This window comes from Tribolium castaneum, chromosome 1, assembly GCF_031307605.1.
Source record: "Tribolium castaneum strain GA2 chromosome 1, icTriCast1.1, whole genome shotgun sequence".
NCBI lineage: Eukaryota > Metazoa > Arthropoda > Insecta > Coleoptera > Tenebrionidae > Tribolium > Tribolium castaneum.
In genome coordinates, this window is record NC_087394.1 from 10,195,963 (window position 1) to 10,213,568 (window position 17,606).

Consider the following 17,606-nt stretch of genomic DNA (forward strand, 5'->3'; position numbering starts at 1 on the left):
CAGATATTTTACTCGTACGTTAACACAACCACTTTTTTTTCTATAACGTTATTGAAACGTGTTGTCTATGAAAGCTATGAAATCTATGAAATTTACTAATTTCTCACCAAAATTGTATTTGGAGAAAAACTGATTTTACAAAAACATTGAAAATTGTTTTTTTGTAAAGATTAAAAAGGCTTAGGGCCGGTTTAAGCTTTGTTAAAATTTAATTCATTGTTAAAAGTTAACAACGCAAATGGATCAATCACATTTGTTCAATTTGGTCACGTGATCTGTTAATCACGCATTTAATTGTGAATTAAATTAATGACGCTTTTATAAATCTGTCCTTAATTTTTGACTTGGTCACTTTTGCACGACTATCAAAACTATTTTTGTAATTTGCCGTTATTTTGATGCTTTAACAGACATATTAAAGCACGCAACGTCATCAAGTGCGATGTCATATAATAGTCATTATTTGACGAAAATTTTTAGGTTGGCAGCTTAGAAATTCGCGACCGTAGTTTTGTCCAATTTCACAAAGTTCAAGGGGCAAGATTACATTTATTATCATCCATACTCCTGTTTTTTGACCGAATTTGGATAAAAGAAAAATTTTAAATTCGTTTTTCACTTTCAAAAGCGAGATATTACCAATCGTCACAAAACTTCCTAAATCGATTAAAATATTTTTTTTTATTTAAAAACGGCTAATTATAAAAAATAGTTTAAACATCTCGTTTCATAAGACCTTAAAGCACTCATTTTTTCAATTAACTAGTGGCTAACGCCGTTTTTGAAATTGAAATCATGCTTAAGACTAGTCTTATGAAAGTTGTTTTTAATATAGCTACTGTTATTCACTGTTGTTGCTTTTTTATCATGAAAATAAAAAAACACGTTACAAAAATAGACATGCTATTATAATAATAATTTTAATTTGTTTACATGGTTTACATAAATTGGGCAGGGCGGCAGTTTAAAAAGAAATGGATCTAATTACGAAAGAGAATAACCAAATTGCAAAGAAGTGCAAACATATATTTCTACCATAGATTAAGCATTAAAAAATATAATTTATGGAATTATAAACTTCCAAAAGTTACCTCAAAAATTTAGATTATATTTTTTGTCATTAAAAAAACGCATCCATTAAAATAAAAATTGGCATGTAGTCGTCAGTCGTTTTTTTTCTAATAACACTAACAACAAATTTGAAATTTCTCTTTATTTTTTTAAGCGGAACATAATAGTGTGTTTCTATTAACTCTTTTGATTAAATATCATGCCAGTTTGATCTCATTACGTCAAGTTTGTAAATAACACCTACGAGTACGAAAGTTTTAAAAATTTTAATTATTTTTTTATTTTTTTTATTTTATTTTAATTATTAGTTAAAAAAAATATTTTTTTTAGCTCGCAAATGTAGCAGAGCGAATCAGTACGGTTATTTCCATTTTTGTAATCTTGTAATCACTTCTTGTTTTTAAATTCTTTTATTTTAAATTATTAAAAAAAATGTTGTGATATGACAAAAATTTTACTGTTCAAAGAACAAAACTTTTGTTGAATATCGTAATCATTAAACAAATTAAATTTAATTTTTTTGTCTTGTTTTTTATTACAATACTGGTAATAAATAATTAATCTTAAATTGGAGCAATTTAGCAATTAATACAAAATAATTACTTAAAAATATATTTTGAACGATACACATAAGACATAACCCTGAATATTTTGTCGAACCCAAAATGTTTGTATTTTGAGATAAACTACTTATTTTATTTCGGAGCAAAATTTTCCCTCTCAGGCAACAAAAACTCATATGGTTCCTTATCATCTTCAATCACCCATGCACCACCAGACGGAGCATTTCTCACAATTTGAACCAAACCTCTAGCGACTGCTTCTGGCCTAAAAAAAAAAAAATAAAAAAACAAAGTAATTTAATGGAAACATACTTTTGACCACGCGTGTCCTTAAGTAATTCTTGTAGTAACTTTTCGTAAGGTGCCCCTAAATTGCGACCTGAAATATCCCTAAGAAGGGGCGTATCTGTAGGTCCTGGACAAATAGCCATTATCCTGACTTTGGTCCTTTCATAATGTGCCTCATCTCCAAATGCTTTAGTCATGCCGAAAATTGCGAATTTCGTTCCAGTGTAAATTGGAAATGCTGGAAAAGCCGCAACACCGGCGATTGATGAAAAGTTTACGATAACACCTTCAGAATCAGTTTTGTATTTTGGAATGTAGTTTTCCAAAGCCAGGAGAATACCATGAACTGTTCCGTTCTAAAAAAATTAATTGAATAAAAAGTTAAAAAAAAAGAAATTATTCCTACGACGTTTATTGCTATCTCTTGTTGCCAAATCGAATCGTTTAAAACGCCTGCACCGTTGACTAAAATGTCAATATTCTTGAACGTGTTTATAGTTTTCTGAAATGCATCTAAGGAAACAATATATTTTCCCTTGCAAAAAATTAAGAAAATACCTTCAAAACTCTTCATGCTTGATACATCGGTGAGCACAAAAATGGCTCTACCCGACCCGAATTCATTTTCTATTTCCTGTAGAGCTTTTTCTCCCAGTTCTTTGTTTACGTCAGCTATTGTAACGCCCTGATTGTTTTGTTACAGCAAGTTTTGACTTAATTAGTAACTTACCCTTAATCCATTTCGTAACAATTCTTTTGCAATTGTTAAACCTATACCTGATGCAGCTCCAGAAATTAGGGCCACTTTGTTGTTAATATCGAAGGGCATTGTTGTGTTTTTACCGATAATTCAAAAGCAAAATTGAATTTCTAAAATGTATGGTATCTATTTATACGAATTGTAAAATGGCTGTTCAAGATAATCAGTAATGCGAATGTAAAATTGAAAAACAGGATAAGAATTTTGTTAATTATCAACAAAAGGTATTATATGGTTCAAGGTTTTTATATTTTTTTAAGTACTTGTAAACATGGAATGTTATTATGTAAATGACAATTTTTAAACTTTCGTTGTTTATAGAGTACGCCGCCAATAAAACGTTATCAATTTTCGGAACTTAAAATTTCTGACATAAAGTTCTGGCACACTCACCTATTAACTTTGAAACGACGAATTATTTAGCACTAAATTGTACGGTTTATGTATTATTGATTGATAATTAGGTCAATAGTAAGTTAAGATTGGTGATGATAAAAAGGAAATTAATAATTTTGTTATGACGTTACTTTTAAAATATAATACCAGTTAACGATAACGTATTATTGTAATCATAGTGGGTGTAAAGATTTATTTTCATTTTTAGTAGATAGTAGCGCATAACAATAATAATTTATGATAATGACATTTATATTTTCAAAAAAAACTATTTGCAAGTGTAAAAACCGTATCGTTAAGTGGTAGATGTGTATAAACATTACCGCACTTTATCAAGATGTGTATATTTATTTGCCTTATTGTTGTTAAGAAAAAAAATTTTTTTTTCAAAATGTCAGATTTATTTTCTGTAAACTCTAGATTATCAAAATTTTGTTGTATGAACTGCTTGATTCGCAAAGAATTGAAAATATGTATGAATATTTTCATTTATAATATGTATTGTAACAGAATTTTACCTCAAAAAAACTGCGTTATTATAATAGTACCTAAGATTAATTCAAGGAAACAGCTACATTTTTTAAGTTTTGTTAACGTGGTTTGATAAATAAGCATTTGAATGATGTAATAATTTTATTAAAACTGAAAATATCGTGTTTTCGCAGTAATGCTTAATGCCAGAACAGTTTAGTTAAAAAAATATATAATTATTCTCAGCTGGATTTCAAATTTTACATTTTTTGTATTCCGAGTAATAACCAGTGTGAGGAAATTTTATGGGGTGGCCATGAGGCCACAACCGATCAGCTGACTCGTTATAGCGCTCTCGCGATGTTCATATTTATCGATGAAATGGTCCGTTATAGCGCTTGCATTGGCGTAGTTTACTAGGGGTTTATACAATTAATGTTACCGGTTGATTCGTCAGAAACGTTACGATTTGTATATTTTTTTAAAAAGGACTTTAAAGAAGGATTATTTAGTTATCTACAAAATGTGCTCGGGGTGAAATCGCAGCGTATTTCCCTTTGAAACCTGGTGTGGTTGAAAACATTTCAAGGGCTAAAAATGGTAAATAATTAAAAAAATATTAATGTCACACCAAAGAATACTTTAAAATGAATTACAATTTCGTAATTTAGTTTTACTGGGTCGCTTTTATGCTTTTTAAATAAGTACATGAGATAAAAATGTTCTTTTGACTTTTTAGATATTATTAAAATTAACAGAGAGTTAGGGCGGTTAAAAATAAAGGTATAATATTAATAGATAAGTAACATTAATTATTTTTTAATTATTTACGAATTACGATTTTTAGCTCTCGAAATGTTATCAAAGGCGATGAACACGCTTCAGAGGGAAATACGGTTCGGTTTCACCTCAGGCGCATTTTGCAGTAATTTTAAATTACAATAACTTGGTGAGTCTTACAGATAACGAAATGATTCTTGCACCAAAAATTTATTTCAAGCATTAGCTTTATTTCGTCTCGATTATGTGGGAGTCTATCTTTTAAATTAAAAAACTTTCTCGCATCTCGAAAATTTCACTACACAATTTTACAACGTTACAAGAAAATGTAATTTTTTTGGTTTCCCTTTATCAAAACTCAACCTTGTTAAACTGTATAAACCTGCTTTTATTGAAAATTTGTTTGCAAAAAAACGGAGTTTCTAGCTTTATCCAGAAGGAAGATATGAGTATGTAAACGCAAAATGTGTCCAATTTTAGGTGTTTGCAAATTTTTAGCTAAAACGTCTTTTCAGCTCCTTCGCGAGGGTTGAAACAAAAAATTCTTTGTCTAAACATTTTTTAATACTCTTTCCTAACTTATATCAACAATGTAAGCTATTCCACAACATTTCGATTTAAAGGTTTATCTGACTGCAAGCGCGCGCCCATGCACTAACCTTCGCCCATAAAATTTCCTCACACTGGTAATAACCCTTATTTTTTAGCCATTAAGAGAGATCTTAATTCAAAAATATTAAATGTTTATGACAATGTTTTCGATTAAAACTTATTAAAAAATTGGAAATTCTACTTTGACAATGGACACATTTTTTTGGTCAGATCGGAGGTTTTTTATCTGTTAAACAAAAACGAATAAGGCTGATTAATCATGAATAAAAAAAGAGGATTTTTTGAAACATACTTCAAAATGATTTTTGGCGAAACATCAAAACATTGTACGTTTAATTTAATACATATTTTGGTATTGCCATTTCGACAATTAAAAGGCACTAATTTAAAAGTTAGAGGTTTTCATTAAAAAAACATTGGTAACGTCACATCATTACTCATTTCATTACTTACAACGCAAAAGGTGAAAAGTTTAAACTTGGTTGAAAATGGTGTACCTTTTAAAAGGAAAACTGACCTGTACCAGCATTTTTGTCAAAACAAAATGTTTTTCATTTTAAAAAGATTAAGCTGGTCACTGTATTTTACAAACGGTTTCAACAATTGAAAAATGCATGGATTTATTTTTTCTTGCAGATCAATAAATGAAAAAAATACCGAAAATAATTTATGTTAACAAAACGTTGACCTTTGACTAATTATAAATTATTATTAAATGTTGCATAACAAAATTTTCGATAAAAATTAATTCAAAAGTAAAAAAAAATAAATTTTACAGGACTGTTTTTTAAGCTTTTCAATTTATTGTTTTGCCACAAAAATACTTATAATAAAAAGAAACTTATAAGGATTTTGTTTGGAAATTTTTTCAAAATGATTTTTGGCGCAATATCAAAACGTACAGTTGCAGGTGTAACATGATTCTTCACTAGACGATCCTGATTCTAATTATTATTCACATGATTGGAAATTAAAATACCCGAGGAAATTCATCTTGCACTCGATTAGAAACTCTTCTTCGTCCAGAACCAGGATTTCTATTTATTATTGTTCTTTTTTGTCTCATTTTTTTCAAAATATTGAATTTGAAGTTGAAGTATCTAAAATCTGTTACAAGACTTGTGCCATTTAATTATTCGAGGCTTAATTTAATAATTTAGCAATAGCATTTCGACAATTAAAAGATCGAAATGTTAAACAGCCATTCCATTTTACCGGGGGGGGGGCTTTTTGCACAAATTTTTAGATTTTCGTCTCAGTTTTTACGAAACAGTATTAGCAGAAGTGAATTTTTCGTTATATGAACTTAGTACTAGTAAAATTCTTTGCAAGCTACAGTTCGAGCCACATTTTTGAAGTACGACCAGAAAAAAAGCAAATTGATGACGGACGGGACACAAAAAAGGCCTCAAATTTTTATAGATTCTATTAATTAATTAAAGCCACTAATTCCAAAAATTATTTTTAATGTAAAAGGTGGAACGTGTTAGGATGCAACCACTTCTGATTAATTTACTGTTTGTTTGCACATGACGGACGGGACAAAAAAATCTTGTGTGTGAAAATAGCTCTAAAAAATTTATTCAGACAGGTTTTAATCATTAAAGACTTTAACAATATTAAAATAAGCTAGTGGAAATACAAAATTTTTGGTTTCGTTTAACAACACCGTAAGAAATAAGAGCATTTTATGTTTACGATGACGGACAGGACCGTAAAAGTTATAAAGATATTGATTTCCTTTTTCTAAACGACCAGAAACTAGAAAAATACTCTTCAATATAGTAGTACGTCTGTATTTTATGTTATGGCCTAAAATGATTCATTCATCATCATTTAAATGATTATCCTCTCTCAAAAACTCTTTTGTCGCAAAATACATTAAATTAATATAAACCGAATCGTGTATTTTGAAAGAAACTTAACATCACTAAATTCCTTTTCAAATTTTGGAGTCAGTTTGCCCAAAATCTAAAATTTAAATGTTTTAAATATAGTGGAGAATAGTGTACCTACTTAAAAAAATTACGTCTACCAACATTTTTGTCAATATACAGGCTGTCCCAAAATGGGCGGAACAGATATGTGGTACACTAATAGGTACTGTTTAGAGATCATAGAAAAAATGTTAAAAAAATTCTATCTCTTTTATTTAAGCTGTAATGGAGGTTTCAAGTTGGAACATTTGACCTCACTTAGTTCAGTACCTACAAAAATTTCATGTATTTTTTAAATGCGGTTAGTTAGAGAAATAAATAAAAAAGTTATATTCCAAGTTACAGCTTTTTACGGTATTGTCTGTAGCTTTTACAGCTATTTATTTTTTGACCATTTTACCTGAAAAAATATGCGGCAACATTGCCTCTAACAATGCTTGTGACAATGAAATTAAGTAATAAATTCCGAGTTTTTAATTGTGCCTTACCTTTTTGTTTGTAGTCGGTTAATGCGTTGATGCCTGTAAACATAAATGTTTGCTATTTTTTTTTATTTTGTCAGCATAAATGCCCAAAGATTCAAACCGGATGTAGAAACCACTTTTTAAAACCGTCTGCTCTGGTCTTACCGTACCAGGCCAAAGTTGCATGATTTCGACCATTGTTACCACAAGAACAAAAAGCGTCGTAGGACTGTGGCAGAGCTGTATTAAGACGGATTTTCGTTTTACCATTAAACTGTCATATTTACATTGATGTTTTGAAACGATTTTGTGACTTGTGAAGTCTGGTTTTTATTGTCGCTATTATATGGTTTCCATAGTTTTTATTATTACATTATTGTTGGGGCACGTGGATCTTGTTTCCATGAACTTAAGAGGTCACCTTTATGCCTATCGAGATCATCAAGGTAAAACTGCAATATTGCCAAATTTTCTATTAAAAATGAGCGAATATCTTAAAAACTAAGAAAGATGGATTTTTTTTAAATATTTTTTTTGATGTTTCTGGACCATAGGCTACACCTCCCTGCTATCTGTTCCGCCAATTTTGGGACACCCTGTAGAATCTTTTCACTTTTAAAGTGACGTGACCTGACCTAATTTGACCTCCAAAGCGCATTCGTTTACGTTTGTGGGCAGAAATCTTTCAAAAAGGACCACAGCATTGTATAAATGGTTTTGTCATTTAAAAATTTTTTTTCTCAACCGCTCAAGTGTTCCGATTTGCAACCTTGTGACTTTTTGATTTTATTAAAGAAAAATTAAACATCAATTTAGCATTTATTTTTAAATCTCAAATCAGCAACTTCCGGAAATCTAATTTCATACGGTTTGCTGTTATTCTCCACCACCCAAACGGATCCAGGCAGAGCATCTTGCAAAACATCCAATGTTGCCAACGCCACACTTTCCGGCTTTTGCAAAACACAACCACCAGATTCCTCCTTGAATTCCTTCCGAAATTTATCGTTAATGGCATGATACGGAGCTTGTTTTAATAATTTCGTGTTTGTTAAACCGGGACATAGAGCCGTAACTCTAACACCAGTACGATCAAAATGGTTGAGATTTCCAATAGCTCGCGAAAAACCAACAATTCCAAATTGGGTCAGGGTATGAATGGGGTATCCGGACGAAGGAATAAGACCCATGATGGAGGCCACGTTAATGATGGTACCACCTTGACCGAGGGACGTTTTCGACATGTATTGCATACCGAGTAAGGTACCAATTATGGTACCAGACTGCAAACTTTACATTTTTACCCTTGAATTAATAAATGAGTGAATTACCAAATTTGTATTGACTTGGCACTCCCAGTTGACATCGTTCATTACTCCAGCGTTGTTTACAACGATGTTAACATTTTCGAAATGATTCAGAGTCTCTTTAAACACTCCTAAAACATGTGGGATGATGGTGATTTAATAATTTTTTTTTTGGAAAAATTACGATCGAAAGCTTTCGATTGTGACATGTCTCCATCAAAGAAAAGGACTTTGTTTTCGCCAAATTCGCAAGCTAGTTGTTTTATCGACTCTTCCCCTTTTTCCTTGCTGCAGTCAGCAACAGCAAGTCCAGATATGCCACATTTCAAGAACACTCTGGCTATAGCTAATCCTATTCCTTCAGCTCCTCCTGTTATTATCGCAACGTTTTGGTCCAAACTAAGTGTTCGTCCCTGGTGGATTGTAAATTATTTTTACTAACTTACAAGACTGTAATAAACCTGTGAAAATTCTTTGGAGAGTGTTTTCTTGATCCTTGCTTTGTCGCAAAAATATCGGCACATTAAAATACCCCTGAAAAACGCAGTTAAGTCTACGCAAATTTTCTAAGACAGTGGGGCTTTTTTACTTACGACCTCAATTTTGTTATCGTTGATTCCCTAAATATTAGAGCCATTTCTTCCAATAACTATTTATAATTTGACATTTACCTTGCGTTTGACACAAGAAAAGGGATCTCTAGATAAGTTTTTGAATTCTAGTCACATTATTTTTGGGCTACTTATGTTCGCCCCCATTCTAGTTGTGACTTTTGTGAAATAAATTCTAGTCCTTTAGATTATTGAGCTTATTGGTGTCAAACTTTCAGTGAAAAAAAGAAATATTTAACTTGTTGCATAATTATTTTTTACCCTCCTTGGAGAAGAACGTTTTTAAAAAATTGCGTGCGTATAAGAAATTTATTGTAAGAAACAGAATTTACATTTTTTTAATTTCATCTCAACGTTTTTATCTGCGTATTCACATTTAAAATTTTACCAAAAATGCAACTCAAAAATACTTGTTATAACTATAATTTTTGCTTGTTTCCAGTTGTAATATTATAACTGTACAAAGTGTTTTTCGAAGAACAATCAAATAATAAATAATTTATATTTATCAAAAAATTAGAATGAAAATGATTGGAATCGTGTACCAAAATTGTATTTTTTTGAAAAAGAGTTACAGGATTACAAAAATGTAATGGCAATAGAATCGAAAATTTGGCCAGGTCTATTATTCCACGTGAATCACCCTGTATTATACAACCTGAGTCTGCTTTTTGCGGTATCTAAAAAACTACTAATCAGTAATCACATAGAAAGTAGCGTTTACTATTAAATACTTTTTAATAAGCATGTGAATTTTTTTAAAATTCCTTATAAGTTCCTATTATACAGTTCTTTATAATAAAATTAAAGTTACCTAATTCCCTACCCCGAAAGTTACTTGAATTAAAATTTGTATTTAATTAACATTTAAGCATTATTGTTTATTTTAAAAAAATATTTATTTTGCAATCGTTATTGTATCAATTTTTGTAAATAAAGTTTCATTCTTATTTTACTGCTAAATTATTAGAGTGACAAATTCTGATTGCAACCCATAATCTCTTTTACAAAAATACCTTCAAACTTCAAAGAAGACATAATTGCACATTAATAAGTTAGGAAACATGTGTTACTTGATTTTTCGTAGTGTACGCGATTAATTTGCTCACCACTATACATAGTTTTGACACAAAACTCTTGGTTTCATACTTTTGCCCATCTCTGTATAATTAATAGATGCAATCTCTCACTGCACTCGCTCTTGTGTAAAGTCGTCTAAATTATACATTCATTTAATGATAAATTAATATGAAAGAAATTTAACCCGGCGCATCCACCATTTTTGCGCCAAGTTTCAGTTGTCTGTTCGAGTGGCAATAACCTTAAACAATCGAATACATCGTGTCAAAATCCTGTTAAAATGCCCCAGATGTACTATTTATGTGTGTTATTAGCAATGTGAGGAAATTTTATGGGGTGGCCATGAGGCCACAACCGATCAGCCGATTCGTCGTAGCGCTCTCGCGATGTTCATATTTATCGATGAAATGATCCGTTACAGCGCGTGCATTGGCGTAGTTTACTAGGGGTTTATACAATTAATGTTACCGGTCGCTTACAAAAATCTAATTAAAACATAAATATTATTGTTTTATTATAATTACGGAGTACCCGAGAAAAATTGTGGCAATAAAATAGTCGCTAATTTATTAAGACTGCGGTATATTTGTTGAGATTATTTTCTGAATCAATTTTAAAAAAATGCACTTAATTTGACATAATCGTTAAAAAATAACTTCATCATTTCCTCAATCTTACATGGACACCAATGAAGATGTTTAATACAGGGGAGCGTAAGTCACTATTACATTTTGAAAATGTTGCGTTTTAATTCAGTGGAAATTAAAATTAAAAACTAAACTTAAACTACCATTCTACAGAATTTTACTCTATCAACGTAGACTCAAATTTCTCAACTGTAAAGGATAATTTAAAATTTTACGTTTCTAGAAATTTCATCGTAGTTGGAATATTTGAAAAATTGTTTTCAATAAAATTAAGTTGAGAAACTAAATTTGTGGTTAAAACTAAAGTTTTACATTATTTAATGCTTTGTGCATCGTCGTTTAAAGCAATAAACAAATGATTTTAATTGATTAAAATTTTTAGACATTTGCTTCTAACCAAGTACCCCAGCGTGTAACTACAATTGTTGATTCGTCAGAAACGTTACGATTTGTATATTTTTTTTAAAAAGGACTTTAAAGAAGGATTATTTAATTACCTAAAAAATGTGTTCGGGGTGAAATCGCAGCGTATTTCCCTTTGAAACGTGGTGTGGTTGAAAACATTTCAAGGGCTAAAAATGGTAAATAATTAAAAAAATATTAATGTCACACCAAAGAATACTTTGAAATGAATTACAATTTCGTAATTTAGTTCTACTGGGTCACTTTTATGCTTTTTAAATAAGTACATGAGATAAAAATGTTCTTTTGACTTTTCAGATATTATTAAAATTAACAGAGAGTTAGGGCGGTTAAAAGAAAAGGTATAATATTAATAGATACGTGACATTAATTATTTTTTAATTATTTACGAATTACGATTTTTAGCTCTCGAAATGTTATCAAAGGCGATGAACACGCTTCAGAGGGAAATACGGTTCGGTTTCACCTCAGGCGCATTTTGCAGTAATTTTAAATTGCAATAACTTGGTGAGTCTTACAGATAACGAAATGATTCTTGCACCAAAAATGTATTTCAAGTATTAGCTTTATTTCGTCTCGATTATGTGGGAGTCTATCTTTTAAATTAAAAAACTTTCTCGCATCTCGGAAATTTCACTACACAATTATGCAACGTTACAAGAAAATGTAATTTTTTTGTTTCCCTTTATCAAAACTCAACCTTGTTAAACTACGTATAAATCTGCATTTATTGAAAATTTGTTTGCAAAAAAAAACGGAGTTTCTAGCTTTATCCAGAAGGAAGATATGAGTATGTAAACGCAAAATGTGTCCAATTTTAGGTGTTTGCAAATTTTTAGCTAAAACGTCTTTTCAGTCCCTTCGCGAGGGTTGAAACAAAAAATTCTTTGTCTAAACATTTTTTAATACTCTCCTAACTTATATCAACAATGCAAGCTGTTCCACAACATTTCGATTTAAAGGTTTATCTGACTGCAAGCGCGCGCCCATGCTCTAACCTTCGCCCATAAGATTTTCTCACACTGGTTATTAGGGTAAAATACAACCACTTTGGCCAAGTTGAAAAAATCTTAGTAAAGAGTTCGGAACGAAATTTTAATAATTTATTAAAAAAAAACATTGGTTCAAAAACAATAATATCGACTTTGAAGACATTTTTAGAGCATAATCTTTTAACAAAAAAATGCCACTTGGAAAAAAATAATTTTTGAATAACTCTAAAACTAAATTTTGATTTTTTGATGTACTAATTAGTTTTTTTTTTCTAAGATACAGAGGTGAGCAATATAATCGCGTACACCATATTTTTGCTGGAATGAGTAGGTATTAGCATGATATTTTTGTCAGTGTCAAATATTAAAATTGCCAAAACTTACTAAACACGACACAGTTCTTATAACTGTCGAAACCGGAGGAGGGTAATAGCATAAGAGCAGTTGCGGACTAATACAACAACAAAAGCACAGTTGGGAACAAAAAAAGTTGATTCGGAACGACCATGGTTAAATAATAATTAAGGAATTTTAGACCTGAGAACAAAACTGAACTTTGGGTTGTTATTCAAAACGCTTGAAGAGAATTAACAAAAAAATTTGTCAAGACCTTAATGCATCTATTCCTAACAGACCAACCTAAGTATCAGCTGCAAATGGAGCCATAAAAAATATTAATTTTGCAATCATTATTGTATTATTTTTTGTAAATAAAGTGTCATTTTTACCTTACTGTACTTGGTTGGTGAAATAATCGGTCTTTTTTATTTAGACGCAAACCAGACCAGAAAAATAAAGTGATTAATAGTAAACGATGAATTCTGTGCAATATATTTAGTTTTTAGCTAGCGGATTTAATTGGCGCAGTCAGTAGGATTCGCAGAATAATTTCCTAGTGACCTTTCCTGAAAAATTCGTGCTTTTATCGAATGTGCAACTTTAAGAACTTTTGAAGACCAACAAGCCGATAGCAAGGAATAATTTATTTTCTCGGTCTTTATTAATTAATTTAATGTATGCATACAGTAAAACCTCGATTATCTAGTCCCTCCGTGGGCAAAGCCAATCCAAATATTTGAAAAACATGGATAGCTGTCTTAGCTCTATTAGTTCAATACTAATAAGAATAAGAAACAACAATGGTCTGCAACGTAATCTTCCTTTAAATAAAAATAGTCTGAAAATGAAGATTTAAAAGTGCTGAATATCTACACATTGCTCTTAGTTTTCGTCATCACGTATAGTTTTATTTTAAAAATAGTTCTAATTTTCCGAAATTTATTATTTCATTTATTTCATTATTGCATTTACGCTACCTTAATCCATTTCAATAGTATCATCTGTATCTGTATGTACATTAGAAAAACGATTTCAGTTAATGTGTTGATGGCTAGATAAACCTATGAACTACCAAGAAATCATTTTAGAACTTTTTTTATAAGGTCTGAAATATGCGAAGTGCTCTTCAAAAATTCTTTTTTTTTGACTCTCACTTAAATTTTTTTACCGAAGATCTTAACGCATTACCGATAAACATGAAGAAAAGTTTTATTAAGATATATCACACATTAGCTGAGAGATGAGACAACGGGAAATAGTCAGTTGGTTGAAGAAACTTTAGTGGAAAACATAAAAAGGAAAAAACTTTAAAGAAGAATGCTATTATTATGCAACTAGTTAGATTTTTTCAAGGATTTTTAGTATTTAGCGTTTTGAATTACAGTCGCAATCATTAAAATGTGTAGTTGTAGTAGTTTTAAGTAAAATTAACAATGAATTTTAAAAAATCTGTTACAAAAAAATGTGATACATAATTTTTGTTATAAACTTCGAATCAGACATTAATTTATAATGATCAGAATCACGCGGGATTCTAAGGAAAGAAAAAAAGTTATTTTTTGCAGGCCAGCATATTTACGAGAACAATGTGTATAAAAGTGCAAATAATAATTCACATATAAAATGTGTATTTAGGAAAAATGATAATTAATACCCATTCCACGAAAAATAAAAACAAGTTACGTTAAAGTAACGTTAAAGTTAAGTTAGCAATAGTTGAGACTTTATTTTGATAATATTTTTTACTGTCCCTTTAATTTAAATGTAATCTTTATTTATGACTTTGCTTTCTTTCTCTTTGGAATACATAATTTTCGATAGGTTCCACTTTTTGAGATTGTTAAAACTTCCATTTCTGTTTTCTCTTGTGTCGTTTGTTTGGTAGAATTAGAAAAATTTATAAATTAATGGGAGAATAAGAAATAGGTTCGGTACTTGGTTAAGTTAAAAAATTAATAATAAATTAAATTGTGAAACACTAAATACGAATAATAAATCGATGCTTAAATAATTGAGGATCTACTGTTCTTTGTGATGTCTTTTGCTGCTTCCTTCGACCTAATTCGATTTAACAAAAATTATAAGGTGTTTTTTTTGGATCAAACCAATTACTTTCTTCGTCTTTCAGTAACTTTTTTGTAACTTTTTTTTTATTAAACCTGAGGCACCACATAGGCATTATCTAGACATGTTCTAGTTAGAAGTTTTAAACATAGCTTCTTTTCAGGTTTATTTATTTGAAGGAGGACCTCAGAGATCATAAAAAAACTTAAATTTACATTCAATAAATGGGAGAATATAAAATAGGTTCGGTACTTGGTTAAGTTAAAAAATTAATAAAAAATTAAATTGTGAAACACTAAATACGGATAATAAATCGATGCTTAAATAATTGAGGATCTACTGTTCTTTGTGATGTCTTTTGCTGCTTCCTTCGACCTAATTCGATTTAACAAAAATTATAAGGTGTTTTTTTTTATTCAAATCAATTACTTTCTTCGTCTTTCAGTAACTTTTTTGTAACTTTTTTTTTATTAAACCTGAGGCACCACATAGGCATTATCTAGACATGTTCTAGTTAAAAATTTTAAACTTAGCTTCTTTTCAGGTTTATTTATTTGAAGGAGGACCTCAGAGATCATAAAAAAACTTAACTTTACATTCAATAAATGGGAGCATATGAAATAGATTCGGTACTTGGTTAAGTTAAAAAATTAATAAAAAATTAAATTGTGAAACACTAAATACGAATAATAAATGGATGCTTAAATAATTGAGGATCTACTGTTCTTTGTGATGTCTTTTGCTGCTTCCTTCGACCTAAATCGATTTAACAAAAATTAAAAGGTGTTTTTTTTTGGTTCAAACCAATCACTTTCTTCGTCTTTCAGTAACTTTTTTGTAACTTTTTTTTTATTAAACCTGAGGCACCACATAGGCATTATCTAGACATGTTCTAGTTAGAAATTTTAAACATAGCTTCTTTTCAGGTTTATTTATTTGAAGGAGGACCTCAGAGATCATAAAAAAACTTAAATTTACATCCAATAGTCTTGAGCTACCATACATTATTTTTTTGATAATTGTTGTCAAAGTATTTTCATTTTATCGAGAGTTTACTGTCATTTTGAAGCGACAATGCTGCACTGTCTGACATAAGCGTGATAACAATGTCATTTATCCACTTTTTGTTAAAATACTTTTAGCAAAATCATGTTTTACCAAGTTGCATCAAAAAACTTTAAAACCCTTATTCCACTATTTATAACTTCACAAAACATTGCAAGATTTCATCACAGACAAGGCCCAAACCCAGTCAAAATTGATTGGTAAGTGATTCCAACAAATCCGGCTTGAAAACGAATAATTTTAGTCCCGGAAAACCAAAACCCCTAATAGATTTCAACTGCAAAGTAGCTCTAATAACTGGAGGTTCAGACGGCATTGGACTAGCCGTAGCCCACGAAATTTTATCCGAAAACTCCAAAAACGTTGCTCTTATTGGCGTAGACAACACTAAAGGACGCGAATCTGTCCATGCCCTGAACTCAACTTACGGAAGAAACAAAGCTGTTTTTTTCAATTGTGATGTCGAGTCTAAAGTGCAAGTCAACGGTAAGTAATCCAGTCAAGGAACAAGTTGTATAATTTATTATTACTTTAAAGATTGTTTCAATAAAGTGATAAAAGAATTCGGAAGCATTGACATAGTGATTAACGCCGCTGGTGTTTTCGACGGCCGCTGTTGGGAGAAAGAAATCATGACCAATCTTGTACGTTTCAGTTCAAACAAAATTGTAAAAAGTAAAAATCCAGCTTTAGGTCGGAACAATTCACTGTACGCTTGAAGCGTACAGAGTAATGAGCAAAGACAGTTCTGGCAGTGGGGGCGTTATCCTCAACTTTTCGGGCCTCCATGGAGTCAAGCCTCTGTTTCCTGCCCCCACTCTCTCGGCGAGTTTTCATGGGATAATCGGGCTTTCGAGGAGTTTTGGCCACGAAACCAACTTCAAAACCACCGGAGTTCGCGTGGTTACGCTGTGTCCCGGAATCACCAACACTAACTTTATTAAAGATGCGGAAAAAAGGGCACTGAATGAGAAAATGGCCAATCAGTTGCAGATACTTTTGTGTAAAGTTAAGAGACAGAATGCTGACGCTTGTGGACAGTCGGCTGTTCACGTTTTGAAATATGGGGCCTCGGGGAGCGTCTGGGTGGTGGATGGGTCCAAATTGTACTCGTTGAATATCCCAGATTGGAAAAAATACCGAATTCTTGAATCGCAATTATTGTAATAAAGAATTTAATAATAATGGTTTCTTTATTTACAAACAAAAATTTATAATTCTAAAATTCTTTTTACATTATTTTAAAACATTTTCACCTACGAAGGATACTATAGTAATGGAGACAGTTTACAATCGGGATAGTTTAGGTACAACAGAATTTTTCTCATAAGATTCTTCAGATTTATGCGAAAACCTTTGAAATTTGGTACTGAAATGTGTCTAGTAAACATTTCTATGTGGCGCATCAGGAAATAGCCCATTGGCTATTTTCTAGTTTCTCATTAGAAACTGTCTACTATTTACGAAGGACTATAATTTTTATTTACCGAGTTTGAGTGTAAATCGGACGTACGATTTGGTACTACGATCATATTTAGAAAAGAATTTGTAGAATGATTACTGAAAGAGGAATAAAGAATTTAGACCTATTAATACATTACCCACATTTGAAAAATTGATTGAAAGAGCAGTATATGAACAGTTAGTAGAATATTTTGATAAAAATAAATTACTGTTTACAAATCAGTCAGGTTTTAGAAAAAATCACTCTTGTGAATCAGCCCTGCAGTTAACTG

At 30.7% G+C, this 17,606-nt stretch overlaps 3 protein-coding genes across 3 annotated transcripts; 1 reads left to right on the forward strand and 2 right to left on the reverse strand.

Annotated features, from left to right (window-relative positions):
• Positions 1-1,669: 1,669 nt before the first annotated feature.
• Positions 1,670-3,207, reverse strand: LOC660851 (15-hydroxyprostaglandin dehydrogenase [NAD(+)]-like). The gene is made up of 6 exons (XM_008200729.3): positions 3,076-3,207; positions 2,653-2,792; positions 2,481-2,607; positions 2,329-2,435; positions 1,947-2,278; positions 1,670-1,899 (listed from the first exon to the last, which is right to left on the reverse strand). Exons 2-6 carry the CDS (start codon positions 2,749-2,751, stop codon positions 1,767-1,769), a joined length of 798 nt encoding a protein of 265 aa, XP_008198951.2. The 5' UTR covers positions 2,752-2,792; positions 3,076-3,207; the 3' UTR covers positions 1,670-1,766.
• A 4,935-nt stretch (positions 3,208-8,142) lies between these two features.
• On the reverse strand, positions 8,143-9,375 carry LOC660904 (15-hydroxyprostaglandin dehydrogenase [NAD(+)]). Its single transcript, XM_015978537.2, has 5 exons — positions 9,243-9,375; positions 9,111-9,183; positions 8,834-9,062; positions 8,674-8,780; positions 8,143-8,625 (listed from the first exon to the last, which is right to left on the reverse strand). Exons 1-5 carry the CDS (start codon positions 9,284-9,286, stop codon positions 8,155-8,157), a joined length of 924 nt encoding a protein of 307 aa, XP_015834023.1. The 5' UTR covers positions 9,287-9,375; the 3' UTR covers positions 8,143-8,154.
• A 6,488-nt stretch (positions 9,376-15,863) lies between these two features.
• LOC107397659 (15-hydroxyprostaglandin dehydrogenase [NAD(+)]) lies at positions 15,864-17,055 on the forward strand. The gene is made up of 4 exons (XM_015978536.2): positions 15,864-16,070; positions 16,115-16,356; positions 16,408-16,514; positions 16,564-17,055. The coding sequence occupies exons 1-4, from the start codon at positions 15,955-15,957 to the stop codon at positions 17,035-17,037; spliced, it is 939 nt and encodes a 312-aa protein (XP_015834022.2). The 5' UTR covers positions 15,864-15,954; the 3' UTR covers positions 17,038-17,055.
• Positions 17,056-17,606: the final 551 nt, after the last annotated feature.